The sequence below is a fragment of the Hylobates moloch genome, unplaced genomic scaffold (assembly GCF_009828535.3).
Source record: "Hylobates moloch isolate HMO894 unplaced genomic scaffold, HMol_V3 SCAFFOLD_11, whole genome shotgun sequence".
NCBI lineage: Eukaryota > Metazoa > Chordata > Mammalia > Primates > Hylobatidae > Hylobates > Hylobates moloch.
In genome coordinates, this window is record NW_026652286.1 from 1,528,996 (window position 1) to 1,552,700 (window position 23,705).

General features: G+C 51.0%; 1 protein-coding gene across 1 annotated transcript; it reads right to left on the reverse strand.

Moving 5' to 3' along the window:
* Positions 1 to 669: 669 nt before the first annotated feature.
* F2 (coagulation factor II, thrombin) lies at positions 670 to 22,123 on the reverse strand. The gene is made up of 14 exons (XM_032166059.2): positions 19,598 to 22,123; positions 19,076 to 19,257; positions 18,389 to 18,413; positions 18,095 to 18,145; positions 15,628 to 15,733; positions 15,395 to 15,531; positions 13,048 to 13,362; positions 12,594 to 12,722; positions 12,375 to 12,501; positions 11,082 to 11,249; positions 10,408 to 10,581; positions 9,689 to 9,870; positions 1,615 to 1,685; positions 670 to 1,468 (listed from the first exon to the last, which is right to left on the reverse strand). Exons 1-14 carry the CDS (start codon positions 19,674 to 19,676, stop codon positions 1,325 to 1,327), a joined length of 1,890 nt encoding a protein of 629 aa, XP_032021950.1. The 5' UTR covers positions 19,677 to 22,123; the 3' UTR covers positions 670 to 1,324.
* Between the last annotated feature and the right edge of the window lie 1,582 nt (positions 22,124 to 23,705).

Here is a 23,705-nt window from a genome sequence, read left to right on the forward strand (position 1 = left end):
CTGGATTCAGGAGGAGATTCTGGGCAGTTATAAAGTTCAAAGGAACTTTTCTGTTGTAGCCCACCTTCAACTCAATTGATGTCCAAGAAATGAAAGATTGATGGAAGATTAATCCTGTAAAGGTTCCAGTCATAGTTTTGAGGTGGCCCCAGAGCCTCCTGAAATTAAACTTGTCTCTCCTTTATAGTGGGAACATGGGAGTGGGTATTTGTTCACTGAAGGGATGATGGAGGCGTTTGCTGCTATAATGGAAAGACATATTTAGAAAGAATGGCTACAAAGGCTGGACCTGGTGGCTCACTCATACAACCGTAGCATTTTGGGAGGCTAAGGTGGGTGGATCACGTGAGCCCAGGAATTCAAGACCAACATGGGCAACATGGCTCTACCAAAAAAATACAAACATTAGCTGGGTATAGTGGCTCAAGCCTGTAGTCCCAGCTACTTGGGAGGCCGAGGTGGGAGGATCACCTGAGCCCAGGAGGTCAAGGCTGCAGTGAGCCATGATCACTCTACTGCACTCCAGCCTGGGCAACAGAGCAAGACCTTGTCTCAAAAAAGAGGAGGGAAAAAAAAAAAGGAGGAAAAAAAGTGGCTGTACTCCTGTCTGGAATTAGCACAGCTGACTTGAAAAACCCAAGTCCCTAGAGCTTACAATACTGACCGCTATGTTGGAAGAAAACAGACTTACGGGAATGTGTGTTCTTGTTTAAAAAGCAGGTCCTGCATGTTACAAGTAATTCTGAATCCCTTCCCCCTTGATCAAGTTGATGCCCTGGGCTGCCAAATCCTGCAAGCTCACTGCCTTTCAGTCAACCAGAACCAAAGAATGAGGCCAAGGAACTCTGTCCTATTTGTTTTCTGATGTGTTGAAAAATGAGGAGAAAAAAACATTAAGGGGGGGGTGCTAAAGATCCCTATCTCAGGTCCCTTCCCGAGGAAAACCACGTTAGAAGATCCTAGGCCAGGTACTGTAGCCACAGGGCTCTGAAGATGGTAGATTCTTTTGGGACAGGGTCTCACTCTATCACCCAGGCTGGGGTGCAGTGGCTCACTGCAGCCTCCACCTCCTGGACTCAAGCGATCCTCCCACCTCAGCCTCCTGAGTGCTGGGACTACCGGCGTGCACCAGGTGGTGGATTCTTAAGTCTTCTTTATCCAGTAGTATTACTGGCTCTTCCTGAGCCCAGAGAGCTGCCCATGAATAGCACTGGGAGCATTGAGGCTCGTTGAGAGTCACTTTTATTGGGAACCATAGTTTTAGAAACACAAAAATAATTCCTTCACTGGATTGGTTCCAGGAGCCCAGAATATGAGTGGCCCCCTACTCTCCAAACTGATCAATGACCTTCTGTATCCACTTCTTCAGGCGGAACACGTGTGTGTAGAAGCCATATTTCCCATCCCGGTCACAGCCTTCACCCCATGAGACGATGCCCATTTGATACCAGCGGTTGTTAAAGGGGCTCTGAAGAAGAAAGATGAGGTTTCCAACAGAGTCAAGTTCAAGGTCACATCAGTATTCCCCTGCCAGGCAACTGTTTCTAGATACTAGAGTTTCTCCCCACCCCCAGAAGATGTGTTCACCAGGCCCTGGGCTTTAGAGAAGCTTACCTTCATGACAAAGGGTCCCCCGCTGTCACCTTCACAGGCATCCCCTCGTTTCCCTTCATCAGGCTTGTAACCTTGAGAGAGAACAGCCGTCTGTGCTCAGGAGCGTAGCTCATAGCCCAGCCACACCCCTTCATGAGACACAGCTGGTGAGAGTGCACTTACCCCTCCAGTCATTCTTGCTGTCCTCACTTCCTCACCCTACATATCCAATCCTAGCAAATGTTGGCTCTACCTTCAACATAGACCCCAAGTCCAACCTCTTCTCACCACTACTAGCTCCAGCTCCTGAACCACTACTTTCCTTCATTCTTTGCCCACCTACAATCTATTGTCCGCCCAACAGGCAGAATAATGCTTTTAAAAAGTTGGACCAGGCCAAGGGAGGTGGCTCATGCCCAAGCCGGGTGGATCACTTGAGCTCAGGAGTTCAAGACCAGCCTGGGCAATATGGCAAAACCCTGTCTCTACAAAAAATTAGCTGGGCATGGTGGTACATGCCTGTAGTCCCAGCCACTTGGGAGGCTGAGGCAGGAGGATGGCATGAACCTGGAAGGTGGAGGTTGCAGTGAACCAAGATCGCGCCACTGCACTCCCGCCTGAGTAACAGAGCGAGACTCTGTCTCAAAAAAAAAAAAAAAAGAAAAAAAAGACCAGGCACGGTGGCTCACACCTGTAATCCCAGCACTTTGGGAGGCCGAGGCAGTCGGATCACGAGGTCAGGAGTTCAAGACCAGCCTGACTAACATAGTGAAACCCCGTCTCTACTAAAAATATAAAAAAATTAGCCGGGCATGGTGGCGTGCACCTGTAATCCCAGCTACTGGGGAGGCTGAGGCAGGAGAATCACTTGAACCCAGGAGGTAGAGGTTACAGTGAGCCGAGATCGCGCCACTGCACTCCAGCCTGGGTGACAGAGACTCCATCTCAAAAAAAAAGAATAATAGGCCTAATAATTTCATAAATCAAATCCCTAGATATTTGAGAAAATCGGCAAGCCACTAGCTAATTTACTCAAGAAAAATAAGATATTACAAATACATAAAATAAGATACCAAGAGAAAAAATTATAAGAGAATACATTGCAGCAGTCAAGAAAGATACAATAATAGACTTGAACAAATAGGAAGACGTTTCTTATCCTTGGATAAAATGACTCAACATCAAAAATATGTCCATTCTCCCAGTTAATTTATTAAAGTATCATAATCCCAATAAAAATACCACCAAGCTTTTTTATAGACCTAGACATGTTGACACTAAAGTTCATATGGAAAAACAAACATGCAAGAATTGCCAGGAAAACACTGGAAAGAAAAACTAAAAGAGAACATTAGCCTTCCCAGCTATGTACACTAAAGCCTCTATCATTAAAACAATGTGACGCTGTGCACAGACAACAGACCAGGAGAGCCGAGTCGAATGTCCAGAAACATACTCATCCTTAAGCAAACTATATCCATAGAAATCTAGAACGTGGGGCTGGGCACTGTGGCTCATGCTGGTAATCCCAACATTTTGGGAGGCCAAGGCAGGAGGATCACTTGAGCCCAGGAGTTCGAGACCAGCCTAGGTAACATAGCAAGACCCTGTGTCTCTACAAATCAAATCAAATTAGCTGGATGCAGGAAAAAATAAAACTAAAACTAGGTCAGGTATGGTGGCTCACGTCTGTAATCCCAGCAGTTTGGGAGGCCAAGGCAGGAGAATTGCTCGAGCCCAGCCAGAAGTTCGAAATCAGCCTGGGCAGTATAAGGAGACTTGTCTATATTTCAAATAAATAAATGAAAAGAAAATACAATCGAGAATGTGATAAAGGTGAAATCTCAAATCACTAGTTCAAAGATAGATTTATTTATTTATTTTGAGATAGAGTCTCGCTCTGTTGCCAGGCTGGAGTGCAGTGGTGCCATCTTGGCTCACTGCAACCTCCGCCTCCCGGATTCAAGTGATTCCCCTGCCTCAGCCTCCCAAGTAGCTGGGACTACAGGTGCGTGCCATCACACCCAGCTAATTTTTGGTAGTTTTAGTAAAGACAGAGTTGCACCGTGTTAGCCAGGCTGGTCTCGATCTGCTGATCTTGTGATCCACCCACCTCGGCCTCCCAAAGTGCTAGGATTACAGGTGTGAGCCACCACGCCCGGCAAGATGGAGTTTTTGCTCTTGTTGCCGAGGCTGGAGTGCAATGGAGGGATCTCAACTCACTGCAACCTCCGCCTCCCAGGTTCAAGCAATTTTCCTGCCTCAGCCTCCTGAGTAGCTGGGATTACAGGCATGTGCCTCCATGTCTGGCTAATTTTGTATTTTTAGCAGAGACGGGGTTTTTCCATGTTGGTCAGGCTGGTCTTGAACTCCCGACCTCAGGTGATCCGCTCGCCTCGGCCTCCCAAAGTGCTACGATTACAGGCGTGAGCCACCGCACCCAGCCGATTTTTTTTTTTTTTTTAGTAGAAACAGGGTCTCACTCTGTCACCCAGGCTGGAGTGCAATGGTGCGGTCGTAGTTCACTGCAGTATTGAACTCCTAGGCTCAAGCAATCCTCCTAACTCAGCCTCTCAAGTAGCTGAGACTACAAGGCACATGCCACCATGCCCAGCTAATTTTTAAAATACTTTTTTTTTTTTTTTTTTTTTTGAGATGGAGTCTTGCTGTCGCCAGGCTGGAGTGCAATGGCGTGATCTCGGCTCACTGCAACCTCCGCCTCCTGGGTTCAAGTGATTCCCCTGCCTCAGCCTCCTGAGTAGCTGGGACTACAGGTGTGCGCCACCACACCCAGCTAATTTTTTGTATTTTAGTAGAGACGGGGGTTTCACCATGTTGGCCAGGATGGTCTCTATCTCCTGACCTCATGATCCACCCGCCTCAGCCTCCCAAAGTGCTGGGATTACAGGCGTGAGCCACTGCACCTGACCAATATTTTCTTGCAGAGACAGGGGTCTTGCTATGTTGTCCAGGCTGGTTTTGAATTCCTGGCCTCAAGCAATCCTGCCTCAGCCTTCCAAACTGCTGGGATTACAGGTGTGAGCTGCGCACTTGGCCAATAATTCTTAATAAACGGTTTAGAGACAGCTGGTTAGCCATTTGGAAAATGATAAATTCGATCTATGCCTTACATCAGATACAAAAATAAACTCCGTATGAGTCAAGAATCTAAGTGCAGAAAAATGAAATCAGGTACTAGAAGAAAACATGAGTGAATTCCTGAATGACCTAGCTATCAGGAAAGGTTTTTCTGTTGTTTTTTGTTGTTTTGTTTCTGAGACAGAGTCTTGCTCTGTCGCCCAGGCTGGAGTGCAGCGGCATGATCTCTGCTCACTGCAACCTCCGCCTCCCAGGTTCAAGCAATTCTCCAGCCTCAGTCTCCTGAGTAGCTGGGACTACAGGCGTGAGCCACCACGCCCAGCTAATTTTTGTATTTTTAGTAGAGACAGGGTTTCACCACGTTGGCCAGGCTGGTCTTGAACTCCTGACCTCAGATGATTCCCCCCCGCCTCAGCCTCCCAGAGTGCTGGGATTACAGGTGTGAGCCACCACACCCGGCCAGGAAAAGTTTCTCTAACTCTGATTCAAAATCCAGACTTAATAAAATAAATGATTGATAAATTTGACTACCTAGTAATTTTTTAAACTGCATGGCCAGAAAAATTATACATGAGGTTAAAAAAACTGACAAACTAGGAGAAAACATTTGCAATGTATATCACAAATAAAGGCCTAATATAAATACGAAGAACTCACAAAAATTGATAAGAAAGGGACCAAAAAATGGGCAAAAAACCATGAAGAGAGAGTTCACAAAAAAATTATATAATACAAATACTAGCCAGGCATGCGCCTGTGGTCCCAGCTACTCGGGAGGCTGAGGCAGGGAAGAGTCACTTGAACCAGGGAATGGAGCCAAGATTGCACCATTGCACTCCAGCCTGGGTGACAAAGCGAGACTCTGTCTCAAAAAAAAGAAAAAATTATATAAAAATGGTCCTGCCGGGCGCGGTGGCTCACGCCTGTAATCCCAGCACTTTGGGAGGCCAAGGCGGCCGGATCACGAGGTCAGGAGATCGAGACCATCCTGGCTAACACGGTGAAACCCTGTCTCTACTAAAAATACAAAAAAAAAAAAAAAAATTAGCCAGGCGGGGTGGCAGGCGCCTTTAGTCCCAGCTACTTGGGAGGCTGAGGCAGGAGAATGGCGTGAACCTGGGAGGGGGAGCTTGCAGTCAGCCGAGATCGCGCTACTGCACACCCTAGGGGAAGGCGCAGGAATCCCTCCCACTCAAAAAAAAAAAAAAAAATGGTCCTTAATGATACGATAAGATGTTCAACCTCATTTTCAATTTGAAAGATGTCCATTAAAACAGTTTCGAGATGCTATTTCTCACCTCTCAGAGTGGTAAAAATTTTAAACTGTGACATTCTTTTGGCAAGGCTGTGGGGAAACAGGCATTCTCATACACTGTGATGGAAATGCAAACTGGTAAACCCTTATGGAAAGAAATTTTAAAATCTCTAAAAAATGACATACATGTTTGCCTTTTGACCTAACACCACCGCTTCTAAAAATTTACTAGGAGAGGCCAGGCATGGTGGCTCACACCTGTAATCCTAGCACTTTGGGAGGCCGAGTTGGGTGGATCACTGGAGCTCAGAGTTCAAGACCTGTCTGGGCAACACAGTGAGACCCAGTCTCTACCAAAAATTAGCTGGGCATGGTGGTGTGTGCCTGTAGCCCCAGCTACTCGGGAGGCTAAAGCTGGAGGTTGGCTTGAGTCCAGCAGGCAGAGGTTGCAGCGGGCCGAGCCCAGCCATAGGATTGGTTTTAATAGTGTTATGGATGGAGGATTTTGAAACTATATTCTGGTATTGTTCAAATAGGCAAATGCATTATAGATAATGAGGGTCAGGTTTCTTACTGTCAACAGAGAGAGTTACAAATATGGAAAAGGAAAAGCTAGAATTAATCCTGTGGTGTCCGAATGGAATTAGAGGTTTCAGTAGGAACTCACGGTTTTTTATATAGATGATAGAGATATTGGTATATGCATCGTATAATTTTTCTGGTTCTGTCCACTAAGAGAGCCTAGAAGTAATGACATCCCACTAGCAATGTCCACACACCAGCACCCAGATCGCTGTTCTAAATTCCACTCTCCACTAGAAGGGTTCCCTGGAGAAATGGCTGGTTCCAACACTACAGTCAGGAAAGTAGGATCAACCTGAAACATTTTGCTATGCCAGAAAGAAAGAAAGTACTCAAAGAATGACAGAACATCTCCCCAAGTCACAGAAGCCAGCTTGAAGGGACTCCCACTGGCCAAACTTGGGATCATCTGAGCATCAAAAGAAATAACAGTAGTAACAAAGTATCGCCTGGCACAGTAGCTCACGCCTGTAATCCCAGAACCTTGGGAGGCCGAGGCGGGCGGATCACCTGAGGTCAGGAGTTCAAGACCAGCCTGGCCAACATGGTGAAACCTTGTCTCTACTAAAAATATAAAAAATTAGCCAGGCGTGGTGGCACATGCCTGCAATCCCAGCTCCTCGGGAGGCTGAGGCAAGAGAATTGCTTGAACCTGGGAGGCGGACGTTGCAGTGAGCCAAGATCACACCATTGCACTCCAGCCTGGGCAACATGGGCAAAACTCCATCTCAAAAAAAAAGAAAAAAAAAAGGTGAACCCTTAGAATAAAGTAAGGATCCTTAAGTCCACACTGATAGAATGAAAGGAAGGAAAGCAATAAAGTAACAAATGTAGAAGGAATGACAGAATTAGGTAAGTGCCATTTGGTAGTCACCCTAGTTGGGAGAAGGCTTTGATGACAAACAGAATACAAAATATCAAAGTAGGCCAGGCGTGTTGGCTCACACCTGTAATCCCAGCACTTTGGGAGGCTGAGGCAGACAGATCACAAGGTCAGGAGTTCGAGACCATCCTGGCCAACATGGTGAAACCCCATCTCTACTAAAAATACAAAAATTAGCTGGGTGTGGTGGCACATGCCTGTAATCCCTGCTACTTGGGAGGCTGAGGCAGGAGAATCACTTGAACCCGGGGGATGGAGGTTGCAGTGAGCCGAGATCGCACCACTCACTCTAGCCCAGGTGATAGAGGAAGACTCCATCACACACACACACACAAAAAAAATCCAAGTTTCTCTCTACCAGATACTTATTAATTACAAAGGGAAAAACAGAAGTTACAGCAAGAAACTTGGCAGACATTGGCTTCCTCAAGAGGTCAGAGTTAGGCTCACCACATATGAGACAAATTGTTCTCACGTGCCAGTTAACAGGATGCACCAAGAAGGACACGGCACCACTGAGCCCGAACCTGACCGTGAGGAAACCTTAGACAAACCCGGATACAGGGCCAGTGTACAAAATAACCAGACCGCACTCATCAGACATGTCAAGGTCATAGAAGACAAAGAAAGATCCTTCATTGAATCCTGGGTGAGAAACACGCTTTTTTTTTTTTTTTTCCTATAAAAGACATTAGCAAGACTAACAAAAATTTGAATAAGGTCTATAGATTAGACAATAATATTGTATCATCATTAATTTCCTGGTTTTGGGCCAGGTGCTGTGGCTCACGCCTGTAATCCCAGCACTTTGGGAGGCCGAGGCAGGTGGATCACCTGAGGTCAGGAGTTCAAGACCAGCCTGGCCAACGTGGTGAAACCCTGTCTCTACTACAAATACAAAAATTAGCTAGGCATGGTGGTACATGCCTGTGATTCCAGCTACTCAGGAGGCTGAGGCAGGAGAATCGCTAGAACCTGGGAGGAGGAGGTTGCAGTGAGCCGAGATTGTGCCACTGCACTCAAGCCTGGGTGATAGCAAAGCTATGTCAAAAAAAAATTTCCCGGTTTTAATATTTGTATTGTGGTTACATAAGAGAACATTCTTGGGGTATTTTTTTTTTTTTGGAAATACTCAAGTATTTATGGGTAAAAAGAAACCATATTCACGATTTGCTCTCAAACTATGCATATATATATATATATATATATATATACTCCCACACATCCACAGAATGGAGGACAATCTGGATGACAGTATACAGGAAATCTTTGTATTATTTTTGCAACTTTTCTGTGAGTCTGAAATTACACTAAATTTTTTTGTTTTTTACTTTTTAAAGGCAGTCACATCATTTCTTAACCTGCCTCAAGCCCCTCAGTAACTTCCCATCTCACTCAATAAAGTCCTTCCAGGCCCTAAAAGAAGTGGCTGTCCTCTGCCTGCCCCCCTCTCTCCCCTCACCCACTGCTGCCCCTCCTCAGCCCCCCAGGCCTCCCTACTGCTCCCCAGACAAGCCAAGTGTGCTCCCACCTCAAGGCCTTAGCGCCGGCCATCCTGCCATGCCCCCAGTCTGCGGTGCCCCTCCCCTAGATATGCCTGCTCACTCCTTCCTTCTCCTCTTCCAGTCCCTGCGCAGACATCACCTGTATGGGACTACAGGCATGCGTCACCAGGCCCGGCTAATTTTTGTATTTTTAGTAGAGACGGAATTTCACCATGTTGGCCAGGCTGGTCTTGAACTCCTGACCTCAAGTGATCTGCCCGCCTCATCTGGCCACCCTATTTAGAAGCCCACCTCATCAGCCTTTCTTTCTCCCTGTGCTTCATTTTTCTTCACAGCACCGTTCAGGGATTGCTGTTCTAGATCTGTTTATGGACGTGCCCTCCTCCTAGGAAGGAAGCTCTCTGAGGGCACAGACATTGTTGGTCTGGGTCCCTGCTGTATACCCTAGAATGCTGCCTGGAATGTGATAGGCGCTCAATAAATATTTGCTGAGTGACTGAATGAATGGCATTTCCCTACCTGCAGCCTCTTGCTGCCATCTGAGCTTACTGGTGACTGATACTATGCCAAGTACATGAATATATGCTACTTCATTTAACCCTCCCATAACCTTATGGGATAGAGACTTTTACCTCCATTTTACAGAGGAAGAAACTGAGCCACCAAGAGGTTAGGCAACTTGCTCAAAGTCACATGGCTTGAACCCAGGCACAACTCAGTTCTCCCAGCTTGGGCCCCACTGTTCCCTCAGCCCGCCCCGCACAGACTTGCCAGCACAGAACATGTTGTCAGTGATGCGGATCCGGGTGGAGCCCTTGCAGACCGGCCGCTCCACGATGGGCAGGTTCACCACCTGCAGGACGCTGGGCTGCACCTTACCAACGCTGGCTGTCCACGTCTCCTTCAGGTTGCCCCAGCCTGTCACTCGCCCCTTGTATCCAGCCTGGAGCAAGCTTCGGGGAAGGAAGAAGGGCCTAGTGAGAGCCAACCCCCACAGGAGCCGCCTGGCCCCAACGCCATTTCTTAGAGACCAGAATCTAAAGCGCCAGTGCTGGCTGGGCACGGACGTTCACGCCTGTGGTCTCGGCACTTTGGGAGGCCGAGGTGGGCGGATCACTTGAGGTCAGGGGTTCGAGACCTGCCTGGCCGACACGGTGAAACCCACAAGTCTCTACTAAAAATATAAAAATTAGCCTGTAATCCCAGCTACTCAGGAGACTGAGGCAGGAGAGTCGCTTGAACCCGGGAGGTGGGGTTGCAGTGAGCCGAGATCGCGCGACTGCACTCCAGCCTAGGAGACAAGAGTGGAACTCCGTCAGTAAATAAATATAAATAAAAAATAAAACGCCAGTGCTGAAAAGAACTTTGGGGTTCACTCCAAGAAACCAAGGCCTGGAAAAGGGAAAGGGCTCCTGCGAGGCTACTTGGTATCAGAGCCAGGCCCAGAACTTGGCTTCCGCCCCTCAGCTAACAAGCATCTGGTGGCCCACCTGGCTGCCGTCTCCCTGTCCGGCAGACACACAGGGTGAATGTAGTCGCTGAAGACAACGGGCTTCTTCAGCTTCATCAGGGCAATGTCCCGGTCCAGATTCTCTCGCCAGTTGTACCTGGGGTGGATGTAGATCTTTTCCAACATGGATATCTTTTCCATGTTTCGCTCGTACCTGCAGAGACCCCGAGAGAGAAATGGAGAAGCTGCAGGTTCACCCAGCAAGGAGCAGGAAACTGCCTGCCCTTGGGGTCTGGGAGACAGGGTGTCCTGCAGGCCACCAGGGAGGGGATAGGGCTGGCTCCTGCCGTGGCGGCCCCCTGGCTGTTTCTTCCTGGACCTAAAGCCGTGCAGGGCTTTGGAGTCAGACAGCCAGGAGGACAGGAACAGGGGCACAGGCTGCACGCCCTGGTCCAGACAGACTCTATTTTCAGAGACGCCCACATGGGCCATATCCTGGTGTTGGAGGAACCAGGAGACAGACGGATTTCTCCCCGCAGCTCCAAGCCTCAGTCAGGACGTGACCAAATGGACTTTCCAGCAGAGACTGCTGGGATGTCATATTCTGGGGGGTATACAGAACATCCTATGTGTCCCCGAGCCACCCGGGCCCCTCATGGTCGCTTTGGAGGACTCAGACCCCTGCCAGACACCCACGGGCCACCAGTTCTGTACCTGGTGCGGGAGTGCTTGCCGATGCGCACCAGAAGGTCATTCTCGGTGAAGTTCTTGTCCCAGGGCGGGTACAGGAGGCAGTGGGCGGCGGTGAGGACCCAGCGGTCACTGATGAGGCTGGCCCCACACAGCAGCTCCTGGGGACTCTTCCGAAAAAGCATCACCTGCCTGGGAGGGGCAGCAGGAAGCATTAGGAGCTGAGGGTGAGGGGGCTGCCTCTACACCAGCCCTAGAAGTAAGAATCCCAGGTCTAAGAACCTAGCTAGACAGAGCTGCCTCCGGGGCCCAGATCCAAGTTTGGGCTGGCCGCCTTTGGGGCCTGGAGCCTCCATGTGATGCTGAGGGGCTGCCTCACACTTTTTTTTTTTTTTTGAGACAGGGTCTCACTCGTCACTCAGGCTGGAGTGCAATGGTACAGTCACAGCTTACTGAAGCCTCAGCCTCCTGGGCTCAGGCGATCCTCCCGCCTCAGCCTCCTTAGTAGCTGGGACTACAGGGACGTGCTGCAACACCTGGCTGATTTTTGCATTTTTAGTAGAGACTGAGTTTTACCATTTTGCCCAGGCTGGCCTTGAACTCCTCCCCTCAAGTGATCTTCCCGTCTTGGCTTCCCAAAGTGCTGGGATTACAGGGGTGAGCCACTGCGCCTGACCTGCCTCCTGCTTTTTGCACCCCCTAACTAGGTCCTTCCAGTCCAGAGTTCACATAGCATAGCACAGCTCTGGAATCAGAAGAACTGGATTCAAACCCATTAGCAGTGCATGGAGGTGAGCCACCAGCTCCGTGAGTCTCAGCTTTACCATCTGCTTAGAAGTAAAGGACCCATGGGCAGGGTGTGGTGGCTCACGCCTGTAATCCCAGCACTTTGGGAGGCTGAGGCAGGTGGATCACTTGAGGTCAGGAGTTCAAGACCAGCCTGGCCAACATGGCGAAACCCTGTCTCTACTTAAAATACAAAAATTAGCCGGGTGTGGTGGTACATGTCTGTAAATTCAGCTACTCAAGAGGCTGAGGCAAGAGAATCGTTTGAACCCAGAAGGCAGAAGTTGCAGTGAGCTGAGATTGCAGCACTGCAGTCCAGCCTGGGTGACAGAGCAAGACTCCACCTAAAAAAAAAAAAAAAAAGAAGTAAACAACCCATCTCATGTGGCTGCTGTGTGGAGTTGGTGGGATCCTGGATGCTCAGCTGTTGTCATCTGTAAAGCCCAGGGCTGCGGGCAGGGTCCGAGGGTGGGGGGCCAGCAGCACACATGCCCCCAGGAGTGAATGGTAGCACAGGACTCCGGGACACACCAAGGTGACATGCCGATCTCTGCGTCCCAGCCCTCCACAATACGCCCATCGATGTAGGATTCCAGGAGCTCTCTTTCGGTTTTGTCCTCCAGCGACTTCTTCTCGAACAGAGGTCTCAGCCCACAGTCTACAGAGCAAGCCAAGCAGTGAGGGGCAAGTCCTGGCCACCAGCCCCACAGCCCCGCAGCCCCGCGTCCCCTGGGACGCCCACTACCTCACCTGCCTCTCCCGAGCCGAAGGTCCTCGGATCGAAGAAAGTCTGGTACTCACTGCTGGCGGTACGCCCTTCGATGGCCCTGTCTGGGTCCTCATGCAGTCCATCTCCTGTCTCCTCCTCCACGGCCTCCTCTGTTGGGACCCGGGCACTAGCTGGGATTGGGCTGGGCCATTCCTCACCCATCCCCTAGATCCCCCCAATTCCCCTACAGGCCTTGGAGGCCATTTGGTGCAGAGGTTAAGCGTGCATGCACAGTTGGGCTACTAGGCAATAACCTCCTATGGCCTCAGTGTACTTATCTGTGAAATGGGCACAGGACCTTACCCCCCCACCTGGTTACTATAAGGCTGTAATGAGCACACTCAATGCAGTAAGTGTTTGATAAGCAGAAGCGACTGTTGTTATTCCCACCAGGATTTGTCCCTGCATCTCAGGCCCCCTACCCAGGCAGCTCACCACAATAGTTGAGGTCGCAGTACCCAAAGTCGCCAGGCTTCCCGGCCACATAGCACCACACGCCCTCCTCATCCCCGTCTGGGTTGCGGCAGAAGTTCTCCACCAGCTGCACGGCTGAGTTGAAGTCCTGCTGCTTGCTCAGGGCCTTCGCCTGCGTGCTGGCCCAGGCCAGGCAGGGGAGCCCATGTGTGGTCACCGCCAGGCGCCCCTGGTACTGCCGCCCCCGATCAGGGACACACTGCTCCGATGGAGGTGACAGATTCACATTGGAGTCTCCGGAGCGTGGAGTCATCGCTACAGTGACTTGATCCTGGCCTGGTGGGTGAGGGGCAAGGAGGCAGCAGAGTGAGTGTGACCACACATGGACCGGAACTGACAGGGGTGTGAACCCCAGTCTTGCTGCTTTCTGTCTGTGTGACCTCAGGTTACTTAACCTCTCTGGGCTTCTGTCTGTCTGCCTTTAAAGGGGTTACTAATGCCACTCTTGCAGGTTTGTTGAGAGGATTAAACAAAATATACAGCATAAGTGTCTGGCACATAATAAACCAGAGATAGTAACCAGGTTTGGCCTCCTAGGCCATCTGTAATCAACTGGTAGCGGCTGCCTAGAGCGGCTGGAGGAGTCGTGTTTTTATAGCGGCACAGCAGAACGCTTGCTGGGATCACTAGGCTGTTCACCTGGATGGGTCAATTTCTGCAAGCCTGCAACTTATTTATCATCAGTGTGTGTGCGTGTGTTAGGGGGTTGGGGAGTAAATGGTAGCTGTTTTTGTTGCGATAAACTTGCTATGAGACCAATTCCAGGGGCCAGGCACAGTGGCTTACACCTGTAATCCCAGAACTTTGGGAGGCCGAGCTGGGCGGATCAACGGAGGTCAGGAGTTCGAGATCAGCCAGGCCAACATGGCGAAACCCCATCTCTACTAACATACAAAAAAAATTAGCTGGGCATGGTGGCACACGCCTGCAATCCTAGCTACTCAGGAGGCTGAAGCAGGAGAATTGCTTGAACCCGGGAGGCAGAGGTGGCAGTGAGCTGAGATAGCGCCACTGCACTCCAACAGCCTGGGCGAGGGAGTGAGACTCCATCTCAGAAAGAAAAAAAAAAAAAAAAAGGCCAACCCCAGGAACGAGCAATACGCCCGACAGGGATGCCTAGAGAACAAACACTAACCCATGTTTGTGGACTGGTAACCGGCACAAATTCTTTACCCCTGCCTGCATCCACATCCCTTGCTCTGTGATTTTACAGGCTGAGGTGTAGTTTACCTCTTGACCCTGGCCTCGAACACATACTTGCTCCGCCAATGGAACGTGGGCAGGGCTGACTGTGCCTGTTCTGAGCCTAGGCCTTCAGGACAAAAGACGCTCTTCTGTTCACTGTTTTCTGTGTCTGTCATCAGCATAAGAGTTTTCCCGGGTACCTTCTGTCTTTCAGCCTCAGCCCCAGCATGAACGCACGTGGAGCAGATCTAGGCCCAACCCTCAACGAGGAGGCAGGCTCAGCTGGACCCATTATTTGAATCAGAGCCACCCAGCCAGGGCCAACGTCCGTCAGCTGACCCTACAGATGCATTAGCGAGTGCAGCCACACCTGCCAACCCTCGTGCGGAAAAGAAATGCTTATTGTGGTCTGCCTCGGGGAAGGGGTGGCTATAGCTACTTAACACACCAGGGAAAATAATAATGACAGGATCCCGCAGGGCCAAACTGGACAAGGCTTGCTCTGTGCTACTCAGAACAGGGCGTGTGGACTGAAATGGCTAGGGAAGGCTTCCCAGCGGGAGGAGCGCCTTGATCAGAAAGGGGGCATGTTTGGAATGAGCCACAGCCTGGACCATAAGGAAGTCAAGAGTGGGGAGCGGGGGGAGGAGGCTGGCAGATCCCCCTACTCAGATCCCCTGATTCCCTGACTTTACTGAGTAACAGGCACAGATACCATCGGAATGACTGACGCCAGCTCTGAAGGTGGCCAGCATCTTTTTTTTTTTTTTCTTTGAGACAGAGTTTTGCTCTTGTCGCCCAGGCTGAAGTGCAGTGGCACGATCTCAGCTCACTGCAAACTCCGCCTCCCAGGTTCAAGCGATTCTCGTGCCTCAGCCTCCCGAGTAGTTGGGACTACAGGCGCCCACCACCACGCCTGGCTAATTTTTGTATTTTTAGTAGAGACGGGGTTTTGCCATGTTGGCCTGGCTGGTCTCAAACCCCTGACCTCAGGTGATCTGCCTGCCTCAGCCTCCCAAAGTGCTGGGATTACAGGCATGAGCCACTGTCCCTGGGTAGCCAGCATTCTCGGTTCCCATCCCAGGCTGCCAGGCCCCATGAAGCCCCCGGGCCTTGGCCTTACCACAGACAGGGATGCTGCATTCCTGCCTCCTCACGGTGGGGTCTGTAGTGTAGCACCAGGGTCCCGTGGTGCTGCTGTCGGGGTTGCGGCAGAAATTCTCCTGCAGGTCGGCCCCGGGATGGGTGGTGGAGTTGATTCTGGAACAGGAAATTGCCCAACAGGAAGCTGTTGCGCTCGAGATATCCTTGCTCCCTGTTCTCAGCCCCTGGTGGGAAGGCCGGCCCCTCACTCACTCAGGCTTATGTGGGTAGCGACTCCTCCATAGCTGGCACTCAATGCCTGACCGGGTGATGTTCACATGCCCTCGGTAGTTCGTACCCAGACCCTCAGCACAGTTACCTGCGGAGACCCCACCCCGGTCAGGCTTGGAGCCTGGGGACTTATTTCCTCTCTCCCTGCAAAGTTCTGTCTATCCCCCGCCTCCAAGCTCATGCAGGTCCACAATCCTTAACCTGCATTCACCCAGCCCCTCCTCCTCTGCATCCAGCAGTTCTCTCATTCACTCAACAGTGGCCTCCAAATATTTGCTGAGTGCCCACCATGTGACAGGCACTGTCGGGTGCTCAGCACACATCAACCAATAGGACAGTCACAGCTCTGCCCTCATGGAGCTTCCATTCTGTAACTTCTCTTGGCCAGCAGGATGAAAAAGTGACCAAGGTCCTTTTCAACTGGCCCTGGTCTACCTGTCCCTGCTAGCTCGGCTCCTCATGCCTCTGGGTCTTTCCACGGGCTGTTTCTTCTGACTGGAATGCCCACTCGTTTGTTCATCCATGCAACCCACCAGGCCAGGCAGAACTCTGCCTCTCCTGGGAAGCCATCTCTCATTCTTCTGGCAAACCAGACACTCATTTTCCTGTGTTCTGTTGGTGCCTTGAACAGAACTTTTCTTGCAATCGCTTTATTTATTTATTTTTATTTATTTATTTTGAGATGGAGTCCTCTTCTGTTGCCCAGACTGGAGTGCAGTGGCACGATCTCAGCTCACTGCAACCTCTGCCTCCCAGATTCAAGCAATTCTCCCCCATCAGCCTCCCTAGTAGCTAGGATTACAGGCGCGTGCCACCACACCCCAGCTAATTTTTGTATTTTTAGTAGAGGTGGGGGTTTCACTATGTTGGCCAGGATGGTCTCGAACCCCTGGCCTGGGCGCCCACCTCAGCCTCCCAAAGTGCTAGGATTACAGGCTTGAGCCACCACACCCGGCCGCAATCATTTTAATATTTTGTATTTTTGTTCTCTTTTGAGATTGTGAATTCCTTGAAGGCAGAGACTGTATTTGATTCTCTTAAAATCCCCAGCACCTGATATAGTGCCTGGCACATAGCAGGAACTTTGTAAAATGTCTGTTGAGTACGTAATTTAACAAATGAGGCTGGGTGCAGTGGCTCACGCCTGTAATCCCAGCACTCTGGGAGGCCGAGGCTGGTGGATCACCTGAGGTCAGGAGTTTGTGACCAGCCTGGCCAACATGGTGAAACCCTGTCTCTACTAAAAAATACAAAAAATTAGCCAGGCATGGTGGTGTGTGCCTGTAATCCCAGCTACTCAGGAGGCTAAGGCAGGAGAATTGCTTGAATCTGCTAGGCGGAGGTTGCCGCGAGCCAAGATCGCGCTGCTGCACTCCAGCCTGGGCGAGAGAGCGAGACTCCATCTCAAAAAAAAAAAAAAAAAAAAAAAAAATGAAAGTACGGCAGCCAGGCGCGGTGGCTCACACCTGTAATCCTACTCCTTTGGGAGGCTGAGATGGGAGAATTGCCTGATCCCAGGAGTTCAAGACCAACCTGGGCAAAAAAGGGAGACCCTGTCTCTTATAAACAAACAAACAAAGAGTTCCATTTTTGTCATGCTAAAGGTGCCTTCAGAACACAGTGCAGGAGGGAGGGTGCTCCCTGAAGTCTCAGCAAAAGTGGCGACATTTGAAGCAGTCCTTGAAGGATAGGGAAGTGTTCAGTAGATGTGATGGTTGCTCCAGAGGAAATTGACAGCATATGCAAGGCCAGGTGCTAGAAACACCTTGGCACACTTAGGGAAGTCCTTGGTGTCAGAGCAGCTGGGGGTTTGGATTCCTGTTTGGTGCAGTGACACCTAAAGCTAGAAGGGGAATGTGACATCATCAGAGCTCTGACTAGGTGGGGGCAGAGACTCGGGTCAGGCAAAGGAGAATGAAGCCTTAAACATGAATTCATGGCCAGGCGCGGTGGCTCACGTCTATAATCCCAGCACTTTGAGGCCGAGGTGGGTGGATCACGAGGTCAGGAGTTCAAGACCAGCCTGGCCAACATGGTGAAACTCCGTCTCTACTAAAAATACAAAACTTAGCCAGGCGTGGTGGCGGGCACTTGTAATCCCAGCTACTTGGGAGGTTGAGGCAGAGAATTGCTTGAACCCGGGAGGCGGAGTTTACAGTGAGCCGAGATCGTGCCACTGCACTCTAGCCTGGGCAACAGAGCGAGACTCTGTCTCAAAAAAACAAAACAAAACAAAAACATGAATTCATTAGTCCATTCATTCATTCATTCGTTCGCATGCCAGACACAGAGCCAGCTACAAAGAGACATCTTGACCCCAGGAATGGGAGCAATGTCAGACGCTGGGGACTGCCTCTGCCTCCACCAGCCACACTCCAAACCCACCCCTGAGCTCTTCTCCGAGGCTCCCCTCCATGTCCTGCCCCCCAACCCCGTGTCAGTTGCTCACCTTCCAGACATGCAGCAAGCTTATCTCGAGGCGTCCTCGCCGTCTCACAAGCTGGAAAAAACCCAGGTGTTTACCTTTGGGATTGGGGTATGGCCAGGATGGGCTGGAGTCAAGGGTGGATGGGATGTTGGTGAGAAACAGAGAGATGGACGGACAGATGGGAGGGACCGAGGAAGGAGTGGGGAAGCGGTGGACAGGTGGATGGCTGGGTGCAGCAGAAGATTCTCTGGGTAGAATTCTCTCACCGGGGTCCCCAGGCCTCCCTTCCTGGGGCAAATCCTCCCCGGGGCTCACCTGTGTACTTGGCCCAGAACAGGTCCTGAAAAACAAGGGCTGGGAGTGAGGCTACGGCAGCTCCTGTTCTGTGTTGTTTATTAGTAAACGTTATGTCTCCTCCTCACACTTTCCTTTACCCCTGGTCACGCAGGGGGCAGGCTCTGGGGAGGTTTGCAGCAGAGTTTCCTACTTTTGTTTCCAAAAGGAGAAGAGTATTTGAGGATGGGGGGTTCCTCCAACACACACAGACCGAGAATGAACAAGCCTGGGGGGGTGGGAGGAGAGGGGGCCTGGGACCCTGGCAGAGCCCTACAGACAGGAAAGGCGACACAGAGCTCCGGGAACACTGAGTCTTGAGCCCGGGGGCTTGTGGCGGCCTCCCCGGAGTCCCACCCCTCAAGGGTGGTGTGGGAGGCTGCCGCTGAGGAGGCCATGTGGACACAGAGCCCCAGGGCAGGCGGATGTCTGAAGACTGTGGAGGCCTCCCCATGTCATGGAGCTGCACAGGGACACAGTCCAGGCACAGGGACCCCCAGGAAAGGCTGAGGCTGCTCCTCTTGCCGGCCCCGTGAGGAGGGGCTCAGAGTTGAAATGAGGCTGTGAGCAGCGAAGGGGCTGTGGCGTTCCTCTCTTGCTTCTCTGTGGAAGTGTCTAGACCTGGGCCCGCTCTGGGGCCCCGGCACCGTCTGAGCAGCCCAGGCTCACCGTAGCCGTGGAGGACTCCAGAGCCTCGAACGCCTCCTCGTAGCTGCACGTCTCCTCCACGCACTCTCGCTCCAGGTTGTCCCTGCGCACCTCCTCCAGGAAGCCGCTGTTGGCTCGCCGGACCCGCTGGAGCAGCGACAGCGCTTGCTGAGGAGCGAGGAACACTGTGGGGCGGGGGGGGGCTCATGGGACAGCGGCCTCAGGAACAGGCGGTCTTGGCCATTGTGGGGGCTTCTGAGAGAGGCTGTCTGGGCTGGTGGAAGTGCCTGGAAGGCTGCTAAATGTGGCCCCCTGTGCCCCTCCTACACTGCCCCTTGCCCCCAGCCTGCTCCCTGTATTGGAAGAGAGAAGCAGCCATTCTCTGTCCAGCCCTGAGCTCCTGACTTCTTCCCTAAGCTGGCCGCCTGGGGCTGAGACCTACTTAGGGACCAGCTCTGTGTGCTCTGTCCAGCCAGGGGACCCTGGCCCATGGGCCCACACCCCAATCCTCCAGCCTGTTCCAGCCTGCAAGCACCCCCTTACCATGCTGGCTGTGTACAAGGCTACACAGGGCAGCCAGGGCCAGGCAGCCAGGCAGCTGCAGGCCTCGGACGTGCGCCATAGTGTGTCAGCTCCTGGGTCACTGAGGAATTGTCTGTCCTGACCCCTCTGGGTTAATGTTGAACTAACATGAAGAAATCAGCGGAGAGGGTGAGGTCAGAGGGTCAGGGCCATGGGGACGGGTGGGTAGATAGTCCTCCTGTCCACCCCCACCATCTGGGAGGACGGGTCCTCCTGGGAGCAGGGATGGATGGTCTAGGAGGAGTCACAAAAGAGGTCACTGTCACCCCCATCTCCCACCCTCCCTCTCTGAGATTTAGCCCATTCTGGCCAGTGGGGCTACGAGACTTTCCTGGAGCTCTTTCCAATCCTAACACACAGCGGTGGTTGCTTTTCATCTTTGTGTGCCTCAGTTTCCTCATCTATACAATGGGAATAATACTTTGTTGCGAGGACTAAAGGAGATTAGGAACAGAACGTCCATGGAATATCGTAAGTTCTTAATCAGATCTGCACATATAGGCCAGTGTGGGGGTTATTGTAATCACAATACACAGATATCAAAAATAGAGACAAAGATAAAAGGTGTGGCCTGATGGAAGTTGCCCCTCGCCATGGGATGCACCAGGGATAGGAACAGCCAACATTTACCCCAGCTTCTCAGCCACTGGAGGAGGGGCCCATTTCTCCTCCTTCCTGTCCAGCGTGCCTGGAGGTGTGTTTGTGTGTGGCAGCTGCCTGGGAGGAGTCAGGTCCAGGGACTCTTGGGCCTTTAGTCTATCTTCTGTCACCTCCCAGGACCTGCGCCTGTCCCAGAACAGGGGCTACTCCAAATCCCTGGGTCTCCACTGAAGGGCCCTCCTTCTCCCTGGCTGCCTGCCCCAGGCCAGGCCTAGCCAGGCTTCTGGTCCTACCCTACCCTCCGCCCAGCCCTACTCCTGTCCCTCCCCCATTTCCTGTTTGCGGTACCCAAGGCAAATATTAGTCTAAGTAGGACAGAGGGACAAAGAGCAGGAACACGGGGAGGCACAAGTTCTCGCCTTGCCTCACCTGTCCTTTGGGCCTGGCTGTTTGGGGTCTGAACCAGGTCATGTGTGGGAACAGGGAGTGTTGGCAGAAAAACTGGGGACCAGGACTCCCACAAACACCTTAATTCCTGGGAGGCCCATTTCTTATATATTTTCATATATCTATATTTTAGGCCAGGCATAGTGGCTCACACTTGTAATCCCAACACTTTGGGAGGCCGACATGGCAGGATCGCTTGAGGCCAGGAGTTTGAGACCAGCCTGGGCAACATAGCAAGACCCTCATCTCTACCAAAAAAAATTAAAAATTAGCTGGGAATGGTGGTGTATGCCTGAAGTCCGAGCTACTGAGGAGGCTGAGGCAGCAGGATCACTTGAGCCCAGGAGTTCCAGGCTGCAGTGAGCTATGATTGCACCACTGTACTCCAGCCTGGGTAACAGAGTAAGACCCTGTTTCTTTCTTTCTTTCTTTCTTTCTTTTTGTGAGATGGAGTCTCGCCCTGTCACCCAGGCTGGAGTGCAGTGGAACAATCTCGGCTCACTGCAACTCCCATCTCCCTTGCTCAAGTGATTCTCCTGACTCAGTTTCCCAAGTAGCTGGGATTACAGGCGTGTGCCACCACACCCGGCTAATTTTTGTATTTTTAGTAGAGATGGGGTTTCGCCACATTGACCAGGATGGTCTCAAACTCTTGACCTCAGGTGATCTGCCCACCTCTACCTCGGCCTCCCAAGTGCTGGGATTACAGGCGTGAGCCACCATGCCTGGCCCGAATGAGACCCTGTTTCTTTTTTTTTTTTTTTTTTTTGAGATGGAGTCTCGCTCTTTCGCCCAGGCTGGAGTGCAGTGGCGCAATCTTGGCTCACTGCAAGCTCCGCCTCCTGGGTTCACGCCATTCTCCTGCCTCAGCCTCTGGAGTAGCTGGGACTACAGGCGCCCGCCACCACGCCCGGCTAATTTTTTGTATTTTTAGTAGAGACGGGGTTTCACCGTGGTCTCGATCTCCTGACCTCGTGATCCGCTCGCCTCGGCCTCCCAAAGTGTTGGGATTACAGGCGTGAGCCACTGCGCCCGGCCGAGACCCTGTTTCTAGAAAAATAAATTAAAATAAAATAAAATCGAATAAATAAAATAAAATTAAAATATCTATTTTGAGTTTTTGTTGTTGTTTTGTTTTGTTTTGTTTTTGAAATGGAGGCTGGAGTGCAATAGCGTGATCTCGGCTCACTGCAACCTCCACCTCCTAGGTTCAAGCGATTCTCCTGCCTCAGCCTCCTGAATAGCTGGAACTACGGGCACCCGCCATCATGCCCGGCTAATTTTTGTATTTTTGTAGAGACAGAGTTTCACCATGTTGCCCAGGCTGGTCTTGAACTCCTGACCTCAGGTGATCTGCCCACTTTAGCCTCCCAAAGTGGGGATTACAGGCAGTGAGCCACTGCGACCTACTTGTTGGGTTTTTGTTTGTTTTGTTTTGTTTTGTTTTGTTTTGTTTTGTTTTTTTGAGATGGAGTCTTGCTCTGTCACCCATAAAGGAGTGCAGTGGCGCGATGTCGGCTCACTGCAACCTCTGCCTCCTGAGTACAAGTGATTCTCCTGCCTCAGCCTTCCAAGTAGCTGGGATTACAAGCATGCACCACCACGCCCAGCTAATTTTGTATTTTTAGTAGAGATGGGGTTTCACCATGTTTGTTGGTCAGGCTATTCTCAAACTGCTGACCTCAGGTGATCCACCTGCCTCGGCCCCCCAAAGTGCTGGGATTACAGGTATGAGCCACTGCCCGGCCTCTTTGCAGACTTTTACTCACAGTTGCAGGCCTGCTCAGCATATGACATTTTTATACACAGAAATGGCCATCTTAGCCTGGGCTGCTATAAAATTACTACAGGCTGGGTACAGTGGCTCACGCCTGTAATCCCAATAGTTTGGGAGGCCAAGGCGGGCCGATCACAAGGTCAGGAGTTCAAGACCAGCCTGGCCAACATAGTGAAACCCCCGTCTCTACTAAAAACACATAAATTAGCTAGGCATGGTGGCACGTGCCTGTAATCCCAGCTACTCGGGAGACTGAGACAGAAAAATTGCTTGAACCCAGGAGGCAGAGGTTGCGCCAATGCACTCCAGCCTGGGTGATAGAGCAAGACTTCATCTCAAAAAAAAAAAAAAAAATTACTGTAAACTGGGTGGTTTAAACAACAGACATCTACAAGGGGTCTTCAAAAAGTTCATGGAAAATGTGTATTATGAAAAAAACTGCATGGATTTAAAAAAATTTTTGTGCACCAAAATAAACTCACAGTAACTTGCTATAACATGAGTGAACAGGATGTAGTTTGAGGCACTAAGAAGGATAAGACATCAGTTTGAAGCGAGCCCTTATCAGAGCTAAATGAATTCTGCAAGAACAAACAGCAAATTTACAGTGAAGCTTGGGTGGAAGAATGATGAAATCACTGATGCTTTATGAAAAGTTTATGGAGACAATGTCCCAAAGAAATCAGCAGCTTACAAATGGACAACTCATTTTAAGAAGGGACAAGGCAGGCCAGGCACGGTGGCTCATGCCTGCAATTCCACCACTTTGGGAGGCCGAGGCAGGTGGATCACTTGATGACAGGAGTTCAAGACCAACCTGGCCACCATGGAGACACCTCATCTCTACAAAAAATACAAAAATTAGCTGGGCGTGGTGGTGCGTGCCTATAATCTCAGCTATTTGGGAGGCCGAGACAGGAGAATCGCTTGAACCCGGGAGGCGGAGGCTGCAGTGAGCTGAGATCGTGTCACTGCACTCCAGCCTGGGCGACAGAGCAAGACTCTGACTCCAAAAAAAAAAAAAAGACATTTTTTGGACAAACAAAAACACTTAAATATAGGTTAGGTGTTTAGTGCACCACCATGGGTGCAGGACCACAATGGACCCAGCACATGCTTAGTCTTCAGGGTCTGATACGAGCCCCCAACCTCCAGGAACCAACTGTTCGTTCTCCTTGGAACTCTGCGGGCCCTAGTTGATACCATGCAGCCAAGTTTGGCATTCCTGCCTTTCAGCACAAACAC

Bases quoted from the DNA above. Each gene is read 5' to 3' on its own strand.
- F2 (XM_032166059.2), bottom strand. From the start codon at position 19,676: ATGGCGCACGTCCGAGGCCTGCAGCTGCCTGGCTGCCTGGCCCTGGCT. The intron at 15,532-15,627 runs GTGAGTGAGGGG...TTCCTGTTCCAG, and splicing joins CGCTACCCACATAAGCCTGA to AATCAACTCCACCACCCATC. The intron at 1,686-9,688 runs GCAAGTCTGTGC...TTCTCTCTCAAG, and splicing joins TGACAACATGTTCTGTGCTG to GTTACAAGCCTGATGAAGGG.